The sequence below is a fragment of the Artibeus jamaicensis genome, unplaced genomic scaffold (assembly GCF_021234435.1).
Source record: "Artibeus jamaicensis isolate MK-2021 breed Jamaican fruit bat unplaced genomic scaffold, CSHL_Jam_final contig_233, whole genome shotgun sequence".
Taxonomy (NCBI): domain Eukaryota; kingdom Metazoa; phylum Chordata; class Mammalia; order Chiroptera; family Phyllostomidae; genus Artibeus; species Artibeus jamaicensis.
This window is the reverse complement of record NW_026521486.1, coordinates 61,161,489-61,185,487: the sequence shown is the minus strand read 5'-3', so window position 1 is coordinate 61,185,487 and position 23,999 is coordinate 61,161,489. Positions and strand designations below refer to the sequence as shown.

Sequence of the window (23,999 nt, the reverse complement as noted above, 5' to 3'; positions counted from 1 at the left end):
TCTACCAAGTGCCTCAGGCATTCAACAAGGGCTCATCACTGATTGGTTGGGACTCAACCGTCTCCTGGCTCTGTCTGAGCTCTGGGAACCTTCCAGCTTATACTTTGCCAAGAGTTCTTGAACCAGGCTTCTAAAGTTTCCCCCTATGAATTTTCAGCTTAGTATTCAGAAACAGACTCAAGGGGACTTCTATGAAGACTTCTTGAGCTATTTTCCTCATAATCTGTTCTCTAAGTTTTTGCTCCACAAATTTCAGTAGCTTCAGTTCCCCCAGCTTCTATCTCCTGAGAAATTTACCTCATTCTATGTGTATTCCCTCTCCCTGATCCATAGTCAGGAAAATACCTTCAGAAAAAAGATTACTAGGCTTAAATAATTGGCTTTCTTTCTTTTAGGGTTTATAAACTTACACTTTCTATTGTCCAGCATCTTAAAACAGATGCTTCTTATATTTTCTCCAATTTCCTAGTTGTTTGCAATGGGAGGACAAGTCCAAGACCAGTTACTTCATCATAGCTTACAGAGAAAGTTTTAGTTTCAAAAATTATCTACTCATGGCCAGTCTTATTTCATCTATATCTCCCGCTTCACCCCCACCGTTCCTAAATATATCACAGCCACTACCAGTTTTAATTGATAGTGGGTAGAATGACTGCAAACTCAATGGTGAGTAAAACTACTTGAAGGAGTACCACTTAAAAGTTGGTTTTGTGCCACAGATGCTGGAATGTACCATCTGGACACTAGTACCTTCTTTATCTTGTCTCCAAATCTATGGTTCAGCTGACACTCGATAAAGTACTTTTTTTAAGTTTTTAAATCATTTGAATTCACCCTGAAGCAATCTATTGAAGTGACAATATGTATTTGTTTTTTCTTTTAGAAAGACAGCATACTAGATTTGAATTACAGATTCTTAGCATAGGTGTCACTTAATGATTATCTAAATGTTATATTCTTGTTACTTATTCATGAAGCTTAATTGGTTGAGTAGCTGTCAGGCAAGAAAATTGAAGGAGCTAATAATTAATCATTTTGACACCTATTATTTGGATATTATCCAAATTAAGGCATTTATTAGTTAATGCTTCTCTCTTAACCATTTTAATTGCCTACAGTAAGTGAAGTAAACACTTCTACATGTTAAAATTTCCCAAAGTAGGTTCAGAAGGCTTCAGAATAAATGCTGTAAATGGCAAAAAGGCTTTAACACCCTAGCCAAAACACCGACCTATTGTAAACACCTTATAAAAAACATAAGAGATGTATTTTCTGTCACTTCTGTCAGAAGTGACATTACCGTATACTTTTCTTCTAGGAATGTAAATGATGTTATTAAGAAAATATGTTTTCTTAGCAAATTCAGGTAGTAGTATAATATGAGTACCAGTATGTTACTTTATTTTACTTTAGGTGTAATGCCAACAATAAATGAAAAAGCTGAAAATTCACAGAAATCTTCCATTTAGCACAAAGCTAGTAAGATGGTTGCAGTAAAAATGTCAGTGGAATTATGTGGCTAGGTTTTCATTTTAACTGCCAATTATTTTGTTGATTGAGATATAGTTCACTTATTGTCATGAATTCTATGAAAGTGCTTTTCTTTTTTCTCACCAGTCATGACTCACAGGGGAACTACGAGGATGAGGAGAGCAGTTGCGTCACTAGAGGTGTGTGCAGCCCTGTGGAAGCGTACATGTCACCGGTGATGTTTGTGTCCCGGCTAGTTCAGTGGCTCTCCACACTGAGACCCAGTATTCCCAGTGTGGTCGTCTTATTTTCTGTTTCATTTGTGGGAGTTTTCCATGTTTTTAAACATTTAAAACTTTACAGGCAGTAACATTCACTTTTCTCGATGCATGTGTCTATAAGGTCTGACTAATGCACAGAGTCGGGTTGTTGCTGACTCAGTCCAGACTCGTTTAGAACAATTATTGTTTCTCCCCCACTCTGCAAATTCCCACATGCTGCCTCTTTGTAATACACCTTCCTGGGAACCCCCACCCTCTGGCAGCCACTGATGTGCTCCCTATTTGATGATGATTTTCCAGAATGTCACATACATGAAATCACACAGTATATAGATTTCACAGACTGAGCAAAAGCTGCTTTTTTAAAATAAGAAATACTCTGTTATTCCCACTTTACTCTCCACAACTAGAATCCAAACATAATATTTTCTACTCTGACACATATAATTTCAAAACAATAAATATATAAGGGGAGTAAAAAATCAACTATAAAATAATATGTGTTCAAAATGAAAATGGTTAAGCTGAGCCACTCTTGATCTAATAAAGTAATCAGATGCTTGCATCTACTTTAATAAAAACATTTGGTTTTAGGAGAAGTAAGAAGATCAGAAGCTGTTATGTATAAAAAGTACAGGGAAATGAAAAAAGTAGAGGTGTGATGTGATTTTTCCAAAACATGAATAATTATTGGTAAAGATCCAAACAAAACCAAACACAATCTCACCTCTCACAGAATCTTACTATTCCCAGTAGTTGCATTTCTGGAAAATTCAGTGTATGTTAAACACTGTGTGTTTATATGTAAAATGGAGCTAGGTTTCTAGGTTCAGATAATTATGAATGAGTTTTCATCTATATGACTCTCCAGTGGGGTAACCAAAAGATGTGTAGACTGCTGGACAATTTGTGTATAGTCTTCTTTTGTACACAGGAGGACATCTACACTCCCCAGCATTCACCCTGCAAGATCCCAATAATATCCCCCCAAATTTCTGACATGCCTCCTAGCAGGTGGCTGTTGAGATTCACCAGCTGAGACGAAGTAACTCTCATACCATCCAATACTCTCATCTTGTATTAATGTTTACCAAATTTTTGATTGCCAATTTAATTCTGCACAAACCTTTGTATGAGGAAAGGGAAGTCTTGGAGTGCTGAGTTTTGCATTCTAGTTTCCAGAAATATATGCCCCATAATGAAAATCAATAAAGTATCACTTTGGTTCATCCCAGTTTTGTTTTGAGTTTGCTGTGATCCTGATCAACTTGAAAATAACAAAACTGAGGTTTCTCTTAACAAGACTAACCCCTCCGTAAGTTTTATTTTCACAATGAGCAAATCTCCCTTGAAATTTTGAATGTGTGTTTTTTTTTAAAATGCAGGAGTGCACATTTTTAAGGTTACTATGGGCACAAATGGCATTCAGTATTTTATCTAAATAAAGCTAGTCACATAATCTGGTATTTTAAATATTTTATTATTCCTATAGATGGAGAGAAAATGTATCACACTGAGATGGTCCAGGGAAAGATGCCTCAGGAAACCTGAGGATTCCCAGGGATGAGTGCAAAACAGAAGAATGCAACTCTTACTGGGTTATCAGTTCTCAATAAGGCAACTTCCCCAATGTGCTTATAAAATCCTTGATACTTTTTTAAATTATAAAGATTTTTGCTTATTTGTATGTGGGAAGAGTTTTTCAAGTCACAATACTCTATGGGATTCTAGCTGTTACTGCTAGAGTAGCACAAATGATGAAATTAGACCTATGGCCCCACTGTCCGTTAATAGTAAAGTTCATTGCAATATCCAAAGGGCAAAGCAAAATTTCCTCCTGGGAATAAATTATATTATTTGTCCAAGGCGTTTAAAGACTGTTCTATGCCATTAGAACAGTCTAAGTTAAGAGTAAATTTTTGCTCTTAATGTCCAAGGCGTTTAAAGACTGTTCTATGCCATTAGAACAGTCTAAGTTAAGAGTAAATTTTTGCAGACTGCCTGTAGTAAGTTGGAAGAGACTAGTAACTTATAATGGAGAACCAAATATTGGATCTCTATTATTGGATCCAAATTAATATTAGCCATTTGGATCCAAATATTGTATTGTCTTTTCATGTATATTTAACAGACTCTCATAAGGTACCTATTATATTTCAGGCACTTTATAGCCAGAAGTATTATTTACATTGAATCTGAGTTGAAGGGTCTAATCAACATGTCCTCAAATACATGTATTCAATTGATGGGGAGCAAGAGGGAAGCTATCTTGATTCCACAATTGGCACTTTCCATTACTCTACATCACTTTCAGAATGGTACTAAAAGCCTCAAGAAAAAGAGAAATTTTGTGCAAAGAGAAATTGTCCTGGGTATGTAATTCCTTGGTGTTCTTGCAGAAAGTGAGAGAGGTTTTTGTAAGACTTGATTTTATCAAACACGTTGATAGCTAACCTTTAATAACACTATTGCGAATCCCCAAACACTCATCGTGCCGGGGGGAACATGACGTTCCCCCTTTGATTCAATTCCTTTGCTTGAAAAACAACCCACTAAATACCTTTCAAACAAAGAGAAATAGCTTTACTACATTTTCTTATTAATACATGTATATTATAAAAGATTTAAATAATACAATCAAATGATATAAAGAAGAAAGTGAAAATCTGGAGTCACTTATCCATCTAAAGTTAATCACTGTTCATATAAGTAATGTCCAGATACACCAAATATGTTAAAAATACACAGACATATTTTAAACCAATGGTTTAAAACTGGATGAAGTTTTTAAAGAAATTTAGTAAAATACAGTTGAAATAATAAACTGCATATATTTAAAGTGTATTATTTATTAAACTTTTTGGAGTGATGGACTATATACATTATCTTGACTGTGATGATAGTTTCATGCTTAAATACATATGTCAGAATATCAACTTAATATTACAATAATATTTTATCCTATGAAGGTATTCAAATTTGCTTTCTGTTCCTCTAATATCAAGCCATAAAATGGTTTTACCTTTTTCAATCATAAAAAAATGCCTCCATTTAGTGTCATAGGGATGCAACAACGTGAGTGAAAAGAAAATAATGGAGGTGGTTTGTGGAAGACAGGATTGTGATAGGTTGCTTGGCAATGCCATCGTGTGAGGAGAGAACAGCAAGAGTGCTGCAGGGGATGATGAGGAACATTCAAGCTGTGCTATGCTTCAGTAATGAGCTGTCATGTGATAAAGTATGCAAGCGGCATAGCAAAGGGTGCTGGCTTAGGGTGGTGACAACTGCCTACTTGGGGAGAAACAGACTGAAGCCAGAAAGAAAGGACCTTTCTCTTCTTAAAAAATGGCCTTCAATTACATTTTTTAAAAATCAGAAAATACCTGTGCATAAAGTGAAATTTGTTCCATAGTTCCAGGTCCCACCCCCCACAGATAACTCCTGGTACTATTTTTGGCATGTAACCTTTTAGACATTTTCTATGCATAGTTTTATAGACATATAAACTATACACATAGACACACATCGTCTGTTTTTTAAAAACAGGACTGTGCTAAAAATAATGCTTGGCCACTTCCTCTTTTCATTTATTATCTTGTGGCCCCCTTTCCATGCCAATTACCACAGGGGTCCTGCTCCCCTCTTTCCCAAAACCCAGTTTAGGGTGCAGCAGATATGACCCAGTATCCATCTCAACACCCAGTCTCAGTCTCAGCCACCAAGGCAGCTGGCTGAGACCACAATGCAGAAGGGCTGGCGCAGATGACATGACCACTCTGTACAGCAGGCTTTGCCCTCGTTCACACACATCCTCACCTGCGGCCCCTCGGTACCTTCTTTGTCTGTCCTCCAGACCACTCCTCGGAAGCATACAGAAGCCCAGGAAACGTTTTACACTGGTGTGGTACACCTGTCACTATTAATGGGTCCTTATTAATACATTGTCGTTAATATTTATTCAGATGTCTTTAGTTTTTATCTGCTGTCCTTTTTCTGTTCCCGGATCCCGTCTAGGACAGCCTATTACACTTAGTTGTTATGCATCTCAGGTCCCTCTCAGCTGTAGCAGTTTCTCAGACTTCCAGTTTTTGATAACTTTCACAGTTTTGAGGGTTTCTGGTCAGGTATTTGTAGAATGTCCCTCAACCTGACTTTTCCGATATTTTTCCCATGTCTAGAGTTTACGAGTTTTTGAGAGAAGGGCCAATCTCATCACACCATATCAAGGGCACATACCATCAACATAACTTATCACAGTTGAGGTTTACCTTGATCACTTAGATGAGGTCATGTTCGTCAGGTCTGTCCACAGTAAAGTTACCCTTTTCTCCCTCTTTCCACACTGAAGTCTATGAAGGGAAGTCACCATGCACAGCCCACACTTAAGGACAGGGGATTTATGCTCCCCCTCCTTGCAGACTGTGTGTCTCTATAAATTATTTGGGATTCTTCTCCACACAGTCTTCCATAACCAGCTCCTCCCTACCTCTTTGACTTCATCCAGCCACTTCCTCTCTCCCCCGCTACAGACTCATCATATTGCAGATGGTTACTTGCAGATCCTTGATTGTACCATTCTTTCTCTAGTCTTTGTTTTTGAAATTGCCACTGTCTGTGACCAGGTGTCCCTCCCTTGTGTCCCTCCCTCCCTCCCATGCATGTTGAATTGCCCTTCAACCTTCAAGACTGCTCAAGTACCCTGCACTGCAGGAAGGCCTCCCAGAATGCAGTCTGCATTAAGAGACATTTGAGTCTCAAAATACCTGGTGTATGCCCCCATCATGGCATTCATTCCTTTTTGAAAAGTTATTGATTTTTTTAAGAGAGAGAGGAAGGGAGAAGGAGAAACATGGATTTGTTGTTCCACTTATTTATGCTTTCATTGGTTGATTCTAGTATGTACCCTGACCTGGTATTGAACATGCAGACTTGGGGTATCAGGATGATGCTCTAACCAACTGAGCTACCAGGCCAGGACAGTCATTCTTCTTATTTTTAACACTCTTGTCTGTTAGACTGAGAATCCAAGAGCAGGGACTGTCTTATTTTTTTTAATTCTTTTTTTTTTCTGGTGAGACTTTTTACTCACTTTTCCCCTGTGCCTGAACAGTTCACACATAAGACACTTAGTCGATGTTTGCTATTTTTTTGAAGGAATGAACTAAAAAAACTTTCAGCATCCAACTATGAGATTTGTTCTTTGAATTTCCAGTCCTTCCGTCTTGTCAACAATCACCATGTTCTGCCTTGTATTATGGTTACTTGGATGCTTGTCTTTCTCATTTTAATAAACTCCAATGCTGTTCACGGGCCAGGATCATGTTTTGTTTTCATGTAGTTTCATGATGTTTCTTACTGTCTTTGTCTTTCCTGTACTTTCTAGGCAAGTATCTTGCACAAAATAGGTGTTTAATAAATCTTTTTGGAATAAGTAAATAGGTTAATGAACAAATCAATGAACCTGCCTGCAAATGTAATTGATGAGAATAAATTACACAAGGAAAGGAATGGACTGGAAAATAAATGGTAGAATTTCCAAACTAAACAAAGTTGATTTGTAATACATTATTTCATAGGACATTATTTCCAAATTTTATCATGTGCAAGTAAATATTGTATTTTTATTTGAGTGGAGAGATTTTTTAAAATGACTGTATTCTAAATGAAAAAAGGCCACTTTCACAGCTCCTTAACCACAGAAAAGAGAGTCAAGCCTAATTAAGCTCTTAGATAGACCTTCCCCCCAAAAGACATATATCCTGTTACTCTTGGAAATATCTGATTGGTGTATAACATAACATGTTTCTTCTTTCCCTTTAAGACCAAATGGTCCAAATCTAAGGTTTTTTAAATAACATTTTTCTCTATAATAAAATATGTTTTCTAATTGTCCACTGTTGGGGAGAAGTGAACAGAGACTGACCATTCTGGAAGGAAAAATAATTTCTTACAGAAAGATATGTTACCACTATCATCAACACCAAATTAAACTGCTGTAGAAGAACCTCACTTAGAGGAATTTGAATTAGAAGGAAATTTAGTACCTTTTTTTCTCTACCAAAAAGTAAATTTCATGAAAAGTATTCAATTACTAGCATTTGACTAGAACAACCTGTAGAGGGCGTCCTTGCACCAAGAGCCATAGAGGTTTGAGCAATACTTAGGGAAAAAATGTCAAATTAAAGCCACACTTTCTTCAGTCAAAGAAAATGTCTGTGGTGTTTTGAAATTATCTTTAACTTGGAGACAATTGGCATTACAATGCTCAAGTGCTTTAAAGATTTCCCAGTGTATATGAATACATTAAATAAACAAATATTCTCTGAAATATAAACTAACAAAATATTTGAAAAGAGGTTAACTATTTTTAAAGATTTTATTTATTTATTTTTAGAGAAAGGGGAAGAGAGGAAGAAAGAGAGAGAGAAACATCACTGTGTGGTTGCCTCTTATGTACCCCCAACTAGGGACCTGACCCACAACCCAGGCATGTGCCCTGACTGGGAACCAAACTGGCAACCCTGTGGTTCGCAGGCCAGCTCTCAACCCACTGAGCTGCACCAGCCAGAGCTAACTATTTTTATTTTAAAGGGAGACCCATTGCTTTGCTTTGAATTCAAAATGATTTAATTATGATTTACTTGTAGCAGCAAAGACTGTGTGCTTTGAAATCAGAGCGACTAGGATTTGAACCCCAACCCTACCACTTACTAGCTAGGTAACCACAATCAACTTACAGGACTTTTTTTGAGCCTTGTTTCCCCATCAATAAAATGGAAATAATTATTGCACCTACTTAAAAGCATTGTAAGAATTAAGTAAGCATTTGAAATAAAAGTACTTTAAAATTAAGACACTGCAAGTTCTCATTGTCATAGACAGCTATTTCTCTTCAAAGATCAACAATTGTACAGCTGAAGATATTTTGTAACTGGACCACATACTCTGTTCATTTGAGTAACTTCTAATGACCTAACATTTATTTAGTTCCCTGTAGGCACATGTTCAGCTTCCTTTCTGTTGTTTGTTTTTCCCTCTGAAGTGTCCACTACACTACCAAGCACTACGTGGAACACCACCCCAGCCCAGACACTCAATACTTGAGGCATTTGTCTCATTCAGCATCTGGGTGCTAAACGACAAAGAGAAGTAAACACTTTTCTGAGTCTTGAAATCTTTTGTAAAAAATAAATAAATAAATAGCCCAAACCTTTTGCTTCTGTTTTCTTTGCTCCTCCGAGGGATTAGGTACGGGGAAAGTCAAGTCCTTTTGGCTGGGGTCAGGTGGGTATGTTAGGCTGGAGCTTGCTGCCAACCAACTACTGTTCCCACAGGCAAGGCCAGAGCCTTGGTCTTGTCCTCAGGCGCCTCTGATTTCAGTACCAGAGCGTTCCTCCAATTTTACTCAAACACCAGCAAATATGAAGATAATCACAATTTTGGGGAGCCCTACCCTACAGAGTCAGGGACTCCTGTCATCCAGAGCCCAGGGAACTCCTCCCTGGGCTGCTGGGAGGGTTAAAGCACCCTCCACAGTGTCTGACAAGTGCGCCAGGAGTGCCTGCCATCAGGACACCCGGTTTAAATGCACGGCAATGCGGAAAATGTCAATGCGGCGCGGGTTAGAGAGGACAGGGTTTGCAGAGAGAGGAATGATAGGCGGAAAGGGAGAAGTGGAAGAATATACTGCTTCATTTAGCACACGTGTAGAAATGGGAGTCGTCCCTGTCATCATCACCGCCGCTCAGTCAAGCCCTGAGATTTGAGCTCACCCCATTTCCCTACACCTTTGCCTCGACTGGCTGGCTGCAGGAATAAACAAGTGTAATCCCAGGAATCCCTCTAAATACGCTTCTCCGAAACTGCCTCCACCGAGCACGCCTTTGCGCGCTGCTAAGGGCAGCTTTCAGGGTCCCACTCCGCCCCGCCCGGCCCCGCCCCGCGCGCGCGACCCGCAGCGCCCACCAGTGGCAGCCGGCTGGGCCTCGTCACTCCTCGCACGCACCCCACTGGCGCCCGCCCTTCCCGCTCTTCCTCTCACTGTATTTAACCCTCTGACTGTCGGCCTCGCCGTGCGTGCTGGCATCTGCGGCTTTGCCAGTCTTGCTTCTCTGCTGTCCCCTCTCGCTCCTGCGCCCCCTCCTCTTGTCCGGCTCACGTCCGCTCTTTCTCTCCCTCTTCCTCTTGCTCTCCCGGGCTCACTCGCACCGGAGCGGGAGGCTAGCCTCCAGCAGTCTAAGCCGGCACAGCTCCCGCTGAGCGAGACCTTAACCACCGCAGGTTGCTGTAGGTGCTGCAAGAGTTTCAGCAGCGAAAGCCACTAGCAAAGAGGTCCGGAGTAGCATGGCCCAGAGAAGAGCCTTCCACGCCGCGGCTCTCGGGCTCTGGAGCATCCTCCCGTACCTGTTGGTGCTGCGGGCGGAGGTCGGGCAGCCTCGCGAGGAAAGCCTGTACCTGTGGATTGATGCTCACCAGGCGAGAGTGCTCATAGGTAAGGCGCCAGAGCCCAGAGCCCAATACCTTCCTCTGCCTGTTTTCACTCTTTCAAATTTCCATTAAAGAAGGATCGATGCATGCATTTAGTATGTTTTTAAAACTTAATTTCCCAGGAAAATTGCTCCCCCTCCTAATTAGCCATTTTCCATCTGAAAGCATATAAGTTTCTCTCTGAAGAAACCTAGGCTAATCTCATGTGCTGATCTTGCTGTTGCTAGTTTCTACAACTCTCCGTTTTTAGGGGGACCCAGCATTTATTAGCATCTGTTAACTCCAGGTCCACTCCTTTTCTCTGAAAGCATCTGCTTGTTGGCATCATTCTCACTACATCCAGAGGAAAGCAAATTGGTACCAAGGCAGGTGCTTTGTGAAACGAGATGACCCATCCTAAATCTTTGGTGTTCTTGCATGCAGTTGCTGATTTGGATTCTTAAGTCCACCTAGTTTGATAGATTTGTTTATTTTTTTTAAACAAACTAGGGTTTGAAGAAGATATCCTGATTGTTTCAGAGGGGAAAATGGCCCCTTTCACACATGATTTCAGAAAAGCACAACAGAGAATGCCAGCTATTCCTGTCAATATCCATTCCATGAATTTTACCTGGCAAGCTGCAGGGCAGGTAAGTTCTGAACTCTGACCAAAAAGGTGGAGAAAATTCCCCTCTAATATTTCCACTGCTTGATGACAGGTAGAAATAATAATATATAGTGTGTAATCTGGTATATGTTCATAATTTGTAAGAGTGATTTTGCATCTGATCTCCAAAGCAAGTAAAGAATTAACTCCCATTTATTTAAACATGTCACATAAAGTAAAAATTCTCAAAAGACAAGGGTAAGCAATGTGGCTAAGCTCACTACTTTGATAAGACTTGGTGTCTTCAGACTGCTGGACCTCAAGTACCAATATCACTTCTTTCTGTGATTACTGACATTAAAATTTAACATAATATTCAAAAGGCTCTTTTCCTCTATAGCATATACTAATCACTTATGACATTTGTACCTTACAACCAGTTTTAAAGCCTGTAGTATTTTTGACATTGTGCTTTAAAAAAAATTGATATGCTGAATGTTAGTCACTGGAATTATGTGAATGCTGTATATTTCTGGTAGAAGTTCAGAGACTCAAAAAGAATATTTGTAAAATATTGCAGGCTATTGCCTTTTTAAAGTTACCATTTAAATGTTTTTATATGGAAAAGAAAACTGCAATTGCAATATATGTTTACAAAGAAGTATTACTTTTATTTCCTAGCATATTAGCTGCTTTTATACGTTACCTTTTGTGCAATTTCAGTATCTTGTAAATGACCTCTAATCAAATGATCTCTAATGACAAATGGTAAGTAATAAATTCTTTTGCTCATTATTTGTTAAAATGTATCTACTATGAAAATCATTGAAATATAAACTAAAATCACATTTTCAGGACTTTTTTCCCTAAAATTACTTAAATGGATATTTTCATGAAGAATGTGATCCAGAAAACAAGACTTCATAAAAAGTAAATATTTTGAATTGAGAAATCACTTTGGTTCCCTTTAATTACCTGTTAGCTATCTCTTTTTCCTCAGATCGGTTCTCTCATCTTTCTTTTCTAAAGTAGATCAAATCTAAATCCCTTGACACTCCGTTGTTGCTGAGAGAGAGAGAGATTAAGAGAGAAGGACAGAGAAATGTCTTGTATCTACTGAAGTTTATAGCAAGAAGGCCATCTATTCTGAAACCCCCATTTTGCAGATAAGTCCACTGAGGCTTATACCACTCTAAAGGGAGATTATTACGTTTCTTCCTACAATTCCCTCTTTATAGATTCCTTATGGACAATTAATTTCGGAATATCGTGAAACCAGTAATGAAGCAATAAGTGGATTTTTTATTATCTTTTTATTTCACTTGAATCTGTTTACTTGTGTTTGACCAGTGTCAAATGGGATCAACATTAATTGTGCTTTTTAAACAAATTTTTTCCTTACCTGTACTTTTACAGATTCATAAAATCCATTAGGTAGCTTGACTTGCATCCCAACTTAGCTGAAAGGGTTTGGTAACTGTAGTAGAAGCAGAAAACATCAATAGCTCTTATTTATTATCCATTTATTTATTTTTATCTGAGTTTGTCTTCCAAAGAATGGAATTTGAAGCAGAGCCCAAATTTCATGTCATTTCCCCGTTTGCCTTATAGCGCAGTGCGTGTCTGCAGACACCGGTGTATTGTTGAGTATAAAACAGATTGCTCATCAAACCCCCTCAGGAATACTGCCTCTAGGGCTGGCATGGAGATGAAGCCCTGGCATCTTTTTTTCTCCTTTTGGGGTGTTGGTTACCCATGTGGATCATCTCATTCTGCAGGACAATGTTAGCACCTCAATTAAATCATCCCCTGTCTGTGCTCGGTCAGCCCTGGTGGGTGACCACAGGTGGCTGTTTTTCTTAGGAAGGAGGGTAGTGAGGGAGTAGGATCTTTACAATGCCAAATGGCAAGATGCTTTTAAATTTGACCCCTTTTATTCAAAGTTATGTGATTCTAGCATCGTAATTTTTAAAATATATGAAAATTTTGTGGATGGGAAAAACAATGACTTCAATAGCAATTAAACATTTCCAAAGGCATCTCTGGCTATAGCCAAATCACATCAACACATCTACAAGGTAAAGGAAAAGTTCATTCCCTGATCTAGTTATTTTGTCCAAGTAATATCAAACACGTAGGGATTTCGGCACAAGGACAACCCAGAGCTAATTCATGAAAATTTAAACATCATGTTTAAGTGTTTTGGAAACATGTAAAGAAAGTTAAAATAACTTTGGGATTGAACACCTCACAGAGGCAGTAGGTGTTATATACTTCCAATAAATGATTAGTCCAATAATCATTTATTGGGTTAGTCCAATAACCCAAGGTGTTCTTGAGACCATTTAAAATAACTTTCATGTTCTGCTTCAAACAAATGCAAATAAAAATTACAGTGATATTCATTTTTCCACATCAGTTGGTCAAGTTTTTTTTTAAGTGTATTGTAGGGTGTGGAGAGTTGTACATGCTCCTGTGTGGCTGGCGCATGCCAGCTTTTTTGCAGGGCAATTCTAACCTGATCGTGAAAGGTTTGATATAGATTCTGTGACTGGGAAATTTTACTTGCAGTGGTTCATCCTAAGGAAATAATCATGGATGTGAGTAAAAATTTAAATATGTAGGCAGACATAGGAAAAAACACTTGATAAATGTCTGATCCTCCAAGGCAGCAACTGTCAACCAATGTGCCACAAGAATTTTTAAAACATGCAATACCTGACCAGTTAGTCGGGGACACCGCCCTTTTCCCTTAGGTTGTCAAATCATAAAAACAAATGACAACAGCCAACACAACAATAGCCATTTGGGGTGAATGAATAAAAATGATATCTATTTTTGTTGGTTACATTGGTGAAAATATGTATATTTTTTGATGTGCCATAGAATTTTAGTAATTAATGTGTGCCATGAGATGAAAAAGTTGAAAATTGCTGCTACAAGATGTAAACATTAGTTACATCTGCATACTTTACATTTTGTTTTTTTCAGGAATGTATATTTATAATTTAAAAATTATTTTACATTACATTGTGTATAAAAGGGTGTACTTTAGAGTTTAAAGTTATATGATGTTCTGTATTATAGTTTATGCATATTTATCGTCTAGTAGCATTTTTACATTACACGTCACTCAACAAAATGGTGAAACAAATAGTTTTCATGGCTGATTATATCTACAGATCCCTCAAAATTCACTATAACAATGGATCCCCCCACATTGGATTATCACCAGTTATCTATTGGGATCCCTGAAAATCTGCTTCGAAAGGTTTTCATGCCTGAAATGAAATTTACCTGACTTCTTTCTCTTCCTGAAGAGTCCTCATTTTCCATGGAAAACCCTGTTTCCACTTTTATCACCCATTTAAAATACTCATTATCTGTCATGCCCCATCTCAAGACTATTAGATGAGAGAATAATTTCTAATAAAGAGACTTAGGCCTAAAGGATTTTAGTAATTATGGAAATGTACTCTTTGTTACCGTACATAACTGTTAATAATTGATAGTTTTTAATGAGGCATCCCATAGTCTAACTTTTTTCTGAATTTGAGGCAGGTAGGGGCCATGAGCAACCATTTTAGTTTTCTAAACTATGCACTAATTAAACATTTTACTTGAAAAGTAAGCCTTTCTAAACTTAATGGCTTTCAAATAAAATTTTAATGAGAAGTTTTGTTAAACAAATCTGAATTCTAATATTAGGACACTACTGCTGATTTCCACTTGAATAAATTTAGTATAAAGCCAAAAATTTTTATTTATATAGATCACACAATAAATGCTTGATAAAATCTTACACAAAATTTATAGAGATCTTATGGACTTGATCTTAATAACTATAATATATTCTATCACCTGCATTACAGAGCCAAGGTACTGTGAGACTAGAACCTAGTTAATAGGGCATCCCTTTTTTTTTTTTAAGATTTTATTTATTTATTTTTAGAGGGAAGGAAAGGGAGGGAGAAAGAGAGGGAAAGAAACATCAATGTGTGGTTGCCTCTCACGTGCCCCACACTGGGGACCTGGCCTGCAACGCAGGCATGTGCCCTGACTGGGAATTGAACCAGTGACCCTGTAGCTCAATCCACTGAGCTACCCCAGCCAGGGTGTCATCCCTTTTCATGTTGGCTTTTTGAGTAGTGGTAATAGATTTAAGCTAAGCCATCTATACTAGTTTTCCAACCTCCTTGTGACCAAATGCCTGGATTTCTCAGATGGTTGGCAGGGCTGGGGTGAACTGGTGTCTACAGAATAGAAATCCTCTGGGTGAAGATAAGTGGCCAATATTAACTTCAAACGTACCACCTGGATTACTAGTAAGATCTAACCACTTGTTTCACGAAGTCCAGATCTTAGAATAAGCTTTTTATCATGTATAAGGCTCACAGTTCTTTTAACCACCAGAAATCAGTGATATACCTTCATTTCTCTCAATTTCATGAAGTTTAAAAACAAAAATTAGAAGCCTTACTGTAGGTATAGGAAAGGAAGATCAGAATTTTGTCTGCTGTCCTGGAGAGGTGGGTGGTCATGTGGATATTATAGAAGATTTGACTTTATTGTGTTAAACTGCAAAAATGTGCTCCTTGGTTTTATGTGCAACCATTGAAAAATAGAAAATATTAGATATGCTGAAAATACAGTGTGTCAAGTGAAATATTTTCCAACATGCAAAGTTAATTATAAATGTGTTCATAACCCTTATTAGCTCCTTATCAATTAAAAATGAAATGTTTTGAATTATTGAAAACTGCCAAAAACAATAACAATAATAATACAAAATCAAATCTAAAAAAAAAGCTGAAGAACTTTGCCTGGATTGTAGTGTCTTTATGAATGATTACCAAATCAGTAGCACCCAAATTCAGCTTTAAAATGAGGAAAACTCCCCCAGGAAAAAAAGTCATAAACAGGCTATTTTCCTGACAACTGACTCCTTTTTTCCTTTTCTTTTTTTTCCCTAATAAAAAAAATTGAATTAATCTATTGCTTCTGTAATATCAACTGGACATGTTTCTGTAACATCAACTGGATAATCCAATTCTGTAATTAAAATGCCCCCACAGGTCGAGAAAGCTTGTTTTTGCAATGTAGTATTTGATAGGATGTAACATTGGTCCCATTAAATTGGCTGCAGTTTGCAGTTTCAAATTTCCCATTAGACTGGTTGAGTTAAGGAGACCCGTATTAAAATACTTTTTTCCTTCCTCTCCTTGACAAAAAAAATCAAAGAAAAACTAGTGAATTTAAATTCCAGTATCTCCTCTCCCTCTTCAAAGGAACTGCCAAACACCCTTAAAACACCTCCTTTCAACTCTGAAGTTAGGGTAACGCTTATTACTATTATTGTTATTTAAATCCCTTAATGTACACTGTCCACATTTTTTCCTAATGGAGTTATGATTGTTTTGGTAGTTACAATCCAAGTGGCTGCATACCTCTGCACCCCTGGGATTTGCCATCATACTTTTGGCGTGGTTTTATATCACCAAAAGGAGGAAATGCCTTGCTTTTTGACCTGTTTTCCATGGTTTCAAAGTGGGAATGTGAATATGTTTACATATCATGGGCATGATTTTTTAAAAGGAGGGGGTCATATCAGAAGTGCAGCTTTAAACCTTTAATGTTTAGATTGTGCGGTGCTGTGGCGTTTTGCATCGTGGTGTTGTGGACATGCCACTAGGGATCAAAGAGTAATTCTGCTGAGAGCCCATTTCATTTAGCAAAGCAGGCATGTGCCAGCCATCTGTTGTATCTGCTGATAGAAAACAGCAGTAAGTTCCTCAAACTTTTGCCAGAAGAAAAAAAAAGGCTTTATTGCTTAGAGGAGATGAGTTACAAGGTACCCTGTAAGCAACATCTGGTTCTATGGCGATTTACATGGCATAAATGTAAACTCCACTACGTCTTCCTTACACAGTGGTGTCGAGGCACGTAAACAAACCCTTCACTGCTATGCTCCATGTTTATTCCTGACTTTAAAATGCTTGCACAAATAAAACTCTTTTAAATTGTCGTGGTGAAGTGAAATGCATGATATTCTATAAGGCGTTTTGTTTTGGATTAAACTTACTTAACTTAAATGTCCCTGATGAATACGATGGGTGTCAGGAAGGAAAAACTTGGGGGATTAAGAGTTTAGTGAAAAATGCTTCATCCTGTAGCCGGATCTCTGTCTGATCAGGGCTTCTTTTGCTGCAGTCATTAAACTAACGTGCCCCACTTCCCAACATGGGAATAAACTGGTTACCTCTCCTGAGTGGATGGGGAGTTGTTTTCCCATGCAGCATTTCTGTCTGCTTTAAGCACTCACTGAATCAACAATCACAGACACTTGAGTTAGTCACAGACCATGCAAAGAGGAATAAACATGGTCCTTGCCCTCAGGGAGCTCATAGTCTGGGCAACAAAAATTCATCATACTCATTGAAATGAGGTTAGAAAGTACAGATTTGGCTAAGAACATAAAGAAGAGCATTCTTGTCTCTGCCTGGAGGAGGAAGAGAGGCAGGGGCACTCTACTGAGCAGGTGTTGTCTAAATTAATTCCTAAAAGTAGCTTAAGCATTCAACAGACAACTGCCTTCCAAGTGGAGAGCTCAGGATGTTTAAGTGCATGGAGGTCTTAAAGGGGAAGGCGTGTTTCAGATAATCATGGGGGCCCTCGTATGTCATTTGAGAGGTAATGGAAATTTGGTAAAGGGGACTTCAAGGTCAAATAACAGATAAAGAGAAGAATAAGATGAAATGAGTCAGAAAGGTTTCTCTCTGCCCTGAACAGAATGGACTCAATATTCTGAAAGTCTGTCCCCGGACGTATTAAGTCAGTTCTTGTGTTGGGTGGATAGTAGCTTTCCCACAACCACTCATTCGCTCTTTTTTCTTTTTTCTAAACTTTTGGAAGAGTTTGTGATAATTAGTATCAGCTTCACAGTAATTTTTTTAGGTGATTAGGTCATGGAACTATAAAATACTGCTTTTTTTGAGTGCATAGGATTTTAATAAGTCAATTTAATTTTGTAATGGAAACTAGAACTTTGAACTTAATGTAAAACAAAGCTTAAATAAGGAAAATACTATGTTAATTTGAAAAAGAATTGACTTAGCATCTATTCTCAACTCCTATACTACTCTTTAAAAGTATCATGAGAAGTACAATAAAGGTATAGAAATCACATTTGGCTGGGGATCCTTTAGTTTAAACAATGAGAGTTGAACACTAGAAATGAATTTATTTAAAATAAGCTTCCTTCTTCAAGTAATCTATTTTACTTTTTAAAATTTATTTAGATTTTATTTGTTTATTTTTAGAGCAAGGGGAAGGGAAGGAGAAATAGAGGAAGAGAAACATCAATCAGTTGCCTCTTGCGCACCCTCAACTGGGAACCTGGCCCACAACCCAGGCAGGTGTCCTGACTGGGAATTAAATCAGTGACCTTTTGATTCACAGACCAGCATTAGACCCACTGAGTCACACCAGCCAGAGCTCTATTTTCTTTTAAAACTTATTAAGTAAAACTTGAAAGTCACAGGGCAATTTCTGTTCTTCCCTATTTTTCTTGGATGGACATGTGGATGTCTATTCTTCTGAGCTGTACATTTTGTCTTCTTTTTTTAATGTTATGGACAAATATGATTGAGACTCTTGAAATTTTCAGGCATCTTTGGAACCCCATTCACCTGAACAAAATATTGCAGGGCAGCTTTGCGTTGTGAGCCTGGGACAAGGGACAGATTAGGGAGTGAGTTCTTACCTAGCAACAATGAAAAGGAGATAAACCTAGTCCTTACTTAGCTGCTCTTGGCCAGAACTCAGACCATGCTCCAGGGGAAAAACATTAAGAACTGATTCTCTGACCTTGAGATAATTAAAAGTTACCTGGAGAGAGAGAGATATATATCTGCCTGTTAATAATTCCTGTTAAGTGGTATTGTGGAAGTACTGATGCATTCCCAGGTTATAATGAGCACACAGAGATGTAACTCTGAGCTGAGTCTGATTTGAGTTAGCCAAGCAAAAATCTGGGAGAGGGAATGCTTTTAAGGGAACGGAAACAGCCTGAGGCAAGGCACAGAGCCCAGAAATACATTATTTGGAGAACTAGTACTTTGGTGTGGCTGGAGTGTCTGTGTAAAGTAGGAAGTGAAGAGGCAGGCAGGAGCTAGGTCCTAAAGGACTTTGTCCAGAATGAAAGCATTTGGGACTTACTCTATAAGCAATGTTAAGTCAATCCACAGAAAAGTATAAAGAAGAGAACAATAGGGTCAGAGTTTCAGCCTTAGATCATCTTGTCAGCAGGACAGGAAACAGCTTCAAGGGGAGCTGACTGTAAGGGGAGAAATCAAGTATAAGATACAAGATTAAGGAGAAGGGAAGGGCAAAATGGACTGGGGAAACATCTAGGAGATAACAATCTGAAAGTCTTGGTGCTAGGAAGGAGTGACTCAGTTCTTCCCACTCTCTGCTTGACTAACTTGACAGTAGCCCTGTTGGCCTTTCTGTCCCTCTGCCCCCAAGCCCATCCTACCTGCCTCTGGACCCCTGCACAGGAAATGTCCTCCACCTAAATGCACTCCTGCCTGACTTCCGTGTGGCTTGCTTCTGCATTTGTGCCATGTCTAATCAAATGTCACCTCCCTTAAGAGCCTTTCCCTGACTTCCCTCTCTAAAACAAAAGTCTCCTTCTCTACTTTTTTTCATGGCACTTAGTATAATGATAATAATCGATTATACTTGATTTTAATGGTTTGACTTCTGTTCAGTGTAAGCCCATGAGAGCAAGGACTTTGTCTTGTTAACCATGTAACTCCAGGTGTGGAACAGTTCCTGACACACGATAAGCAATCAAAAACTATCTGTTGAATGATGAGTATATGAGGTAGGTCCCATTTGATAGATAAAACAACAGACACAGCAGAGTAAGGGAAACACAGATAGTAAGTGGCAGAGCTGGGATTCAAGCCTAGGCAGCAGGGATTCAATCCTAGTCCTTGCTCTCATCAGTGCTAAATAGAGGTATGATCATAGAGTGAGCTCTAGGAACACGGAGGAGGAAGCAGATAATTTTGGCTGAGGAAGTAAAGGGAAGGCTTCGCCAGACAAGAGGTAACAATAGAACTAGGACTTGAAGGACAGCATGAAGCAATTTAATCAACTGAGGCCGAGGCAGGAATGAGGTACAGTTTAAAGCACTGTCACAGGCAGAAGCAAGGGAGTTGTATGAGTGCATTCTGGGAGAGGCTAATGGTCCCTGGGCCTGGGGCTTGATGGGTGGAAGGTAGGACATAGAGGGCCAGGGAGAGGGAAGCTGAGGCTGGACATTTGGTAAGGCCAGATAGGGAGACACTCGAAGCCATGAGGGGGTCACTTAAGTCAATTCTTTCACCTATAAGAAAAGTAGTTTGGATCACCTCCAAACTCCTTCTAAATTCTAAAATATTAGAATTCTATTTCTTAAATCAAACATCTTCAATCATATAACATCTATGGTACTATCTTTATACAACTGCAGTATCTATTTCTATGTTTTGAAAAAATCAAGACAGAAGATCCCTCCTCTAAATTGTCTTGTCAAATTTATAAAGGTTCATCTCAGACTACTCCTTATTTTTCCTATGTTAATAATAAGAATCGATATTTACATAATGTATAACCGGGGCTGTGCAGTCCTCTAAGCACTTACAGATATCTCATCAGATCCTCACAATGGCCCTGAAGTAGGAACTGTTATAATCTCCAATTTATAGATGAGGACACTAGAACATAAGGAAGTCGAGTTAATTGCCCAAGACTCTATAGCCAAGAACACTTATGTACATGTTTATTATATACTTTGGAGATCTTCCTTGAAAACTTCTTGAATATCTCATTTCAAAAAATAACAATTCAGAAAACATTTATCAATACTTATTATGTCCTAGGTTCTGAGAATACAAAAATTTTTTAATATTTTATTTATTTACTTTTAGAGAGAGAAAGAGAGGGGGAGAAAGGAGAGAAACATCGATGTGAGAGAGAAACATCAGTTGGACGCCTCTCAAACACTCCTGATTGGGGACCAAACCCACAACCCAGACATGTGCCCTGACCAAGAATCAAACTGGCAACCTCTCACTTTGCAGGATGATGTCCATCCAACTGAGCCATACCAGTCAGAGCTCAGAATACAAATTTTAATTGCTATAACTGCCTTCTAGGAATTTACCAGCTGATGGTAAAGACTGTGGCATCAATAAAGCAATCATAATAATTGTGATAAGTTCTCAGGGTCAACATGTACAGTTGGAAAAGATTTTTCCTTAGATAAGGGAATCTGATCAAAGCACCAAGTTCAGCCTGACCAAGTTGAAATCCAGCCCACACTTCATCTGCCCAGTCTTATAATGGGACAGAGAGCTTCACTGCCCAGAAAGGACACTTCTACCTAATTTGCACAGAGCTTTCATATGACCTAGATGTAGGCCCCAATAAATGCCTTAAGAAAAGTTTTATGGGAGTATGAATCCAGAGGATTTGCCATTGATCAGGTAAATCTACAATTACGTATATTCTAGAGAAGATATCAGAGAGGAGGTAACATCTAAACTGGGTCACAAAAGATATTCAGTAGGCAGAGAGTGTCCGAGGCAGGTAGGGATGGGCATTCTAGGTATGAACTGAATGACCCATGGAGAGCTACACAGGATTCAGAGTCACTGGTGTAGTTGGAAAATGATGATTCAGAATGAATAGGGTTTATGGAACAGATCTGAACAATACAGATCTACAAAAGTGTATGCCACAGTTCAGGTGTCCCCAACCACCTGGCTGCGGACTGGTAACTGGTGCAGGCCTGTTAGGACCTGGGCCTCACAGCAGAAGGTGAGCTTGAATTATAATGTGCTTGAATCGTTCTGAAACCATCGCCACCCCTCCCTATCCTCACCTCCTTGCTCTGTCAGTGGAAAAATTGTCTTCCACAAAATCAGTCCCTGGTGCCAAAAAGGTTGGAGACTGCGGGATGACTTGTCTTAAAGAAAATAGGGAGCCAGTGCAAGTTTAAAAGTACATAGTATTTTATCTGCATGAAGGATAACTTTGGTGGCAGATGGAGGGTAAGGGTGGGGTGCCTGGCTTTTAGGACTAGGAGCCAATTAGGAAGTTATTTAAGACAGCCCAAGAGACGACGAGGATGTGAACTAAGGCAAGCAGTGGGGAGGAGAGGAAGGAACAGACTGGAGAGCCATCTCCCAGTGTAGCTGACAGGACTTAGTGAACGTGGGTGTTCTGGAAATGAGAGAACAGAGGATGACTCTGGGATCTGAAAAATAAATTACAGGAAATTGATTAACAGTTTGAGGTTCAAAGACAGTGGCATCCATTTGGAAATTGCTCAGCATAAATTTCCGTTTAACATTCAGATGGTAAAGTTTCACATGCGTTTGAAAATGAGTCTAGAGCTAAGACCTGAAGTGTAAAATAGAAGTACTGATTTTGGAGACTTTGGATCCTTCTCTTCCTTCCTTGCTTCCTTCTTTTGACATCAACTCAATGGATATTTATTGAGGACCTACCTAATGCCAAAGCTTGTGCTGAAAGCTAAAAAAAAATTATAAAGGTGTATGAAGCTTGCCCTCCAGTAAATGGCAATGATATAATTTAGAACATGTTATAATTGCAATATGAACAAGGTGCTGTAAACAACTGAGGAAGGAGTATTTATTCTGTTGGGGGAGGAGTGAATTATTTGCATGGAGTTCTTGGTGTTTTCCAGGGCATAGCCTGGGAAATATAAACCTAAGATATGAACCTTTGGAACAACTTCTTTACTGAACTTCACGGCTTTTAGATACTTTGGTCTAATGGATCCTGCCTTTCACTTGCATTTTTTGGAAGTAAATAAAGTGACCTTATTTATTTTGGAAATAATGTGACTAGATGACAGAGCAAGTCAGCTCTCCCAAATTAAATGTCTAGAACCACCCTTGAGGAAACAGTTTTGGGGAGGATTCACCTCTGAAGTCAAGTCCAAGTAGGACATCTCCTATTAAGCCAATAGCCAGATGGACAACCAACAGACTTATAAAATTACTCTGTTATTTGGCTTTTGAGTACTTAGTGAATCAATTTGATTCCTAACATTTGTAAGTTCAGTCAACATTCCTATTTCCTGTTGGAGCTTGATTAGGATTTAAGAATATCTTTGTATTTGTTACTTACAGCAGTAGCCAGCAGATGGCAATGTAAAAATTACTTCATGAAAATTTCCAGCTCAATATATTTTAAGGCTATGGAGTTGCTCTCTAATAGACCCATTTGTAGGGCACTGTGATCTTTGTGTAACTGATTTCAATAGACTACTAATATATTCAGTAAGTTAGGGAAAAAAAGTCCTCACATTCAATGACACTGAAAGCATTAAAACTCGTATGTTTGAGAGCTCATCCTAAATAACTAAATAATTTCACTATACGCTGATCACCTGTTTCTTCCTATTAAATAACTGTTCAATTTCATGCAGAAATCAAGCTTTGAGTTATTTCTGCCTGTTCACCCAGTTTTTTCTTTGCCTTCTCTGGCTGTATTTTTAGATGTCACAGAATAGCAGAGCTGGAAGAGATTCCAGGGTTCATCCACCCCATCAAACCCAACCTTTCTCTGAAGCATCCATGAGCTATGGTCTCTCAACCCCTAGCTGAAGACATTCAGTGGCAGGGAAGCTACTAAAGCAGAATTTATTTCATAATTTTGCTTGTGTTAATCACAGAAAGTTGTTCTCCATCATAGTTCAAAACCTGCCTTGCTGGCGTAAGTTGAATATCCCAAGACTACCAGTCTGTGGACTCACATTTGGAGAGTCTTGCCTTGCATTTACACCCTGAAGATGACTGATTGGTCGCCCCCATTGCTGATGTAGGGCTACTGGTTCACTTATTCCTACTGCTCCTCTGGCAAAGACCAGCGACTCCTTAAACATATCCCCTTAGAAGGGCTCTACACATGCCATCCTGGAGAGACATGTCTTGACCTCTGCCACTGAGTGAGGCCCTGGTGAGAGGCTGCTTCTCTGGTCCAAGTGCAGCCTCTCCATGCTCCTAAGCTGTAAAGACTCAAGGGGCCAAGCTGGTCTGCATTCTCCACAGGCCTTGTGGCCTCTGTGCAGAAATGAACAGTCTAGCCCTTGGGCA

At 38.8% G+C, this 23,999-nt stretch overlaps 1 protein-coding gene across 1 annotated transcript in view; it reads left to right on the top strand.

Annotated features, from left to right (window-relative positions):
- The first annotated feature begins 9,775 nt into the window (after positions 1-9,775).
- Positions 9,776-23,999, top strand: part of WIF1 (WNT inhibitory factor 1) — a 76,371-nt gene continuing 62,147 nt past the window's right edge. The window contains exons 1-2 of the mRNA XM_053661922.1: positions 9,776-10,242; positions 10,728-10,867. Coding sequence (XP_053517897.1) covers positions 10,095-10,242; positions 10,728-10,867 — 288 coding nt within the window. The 5' untranslated portion in view covers positions 9,776-10,094. The remainder of the gene's footprint in view (positions 10,243-10,727; positions 10,868-23,999) is intronic.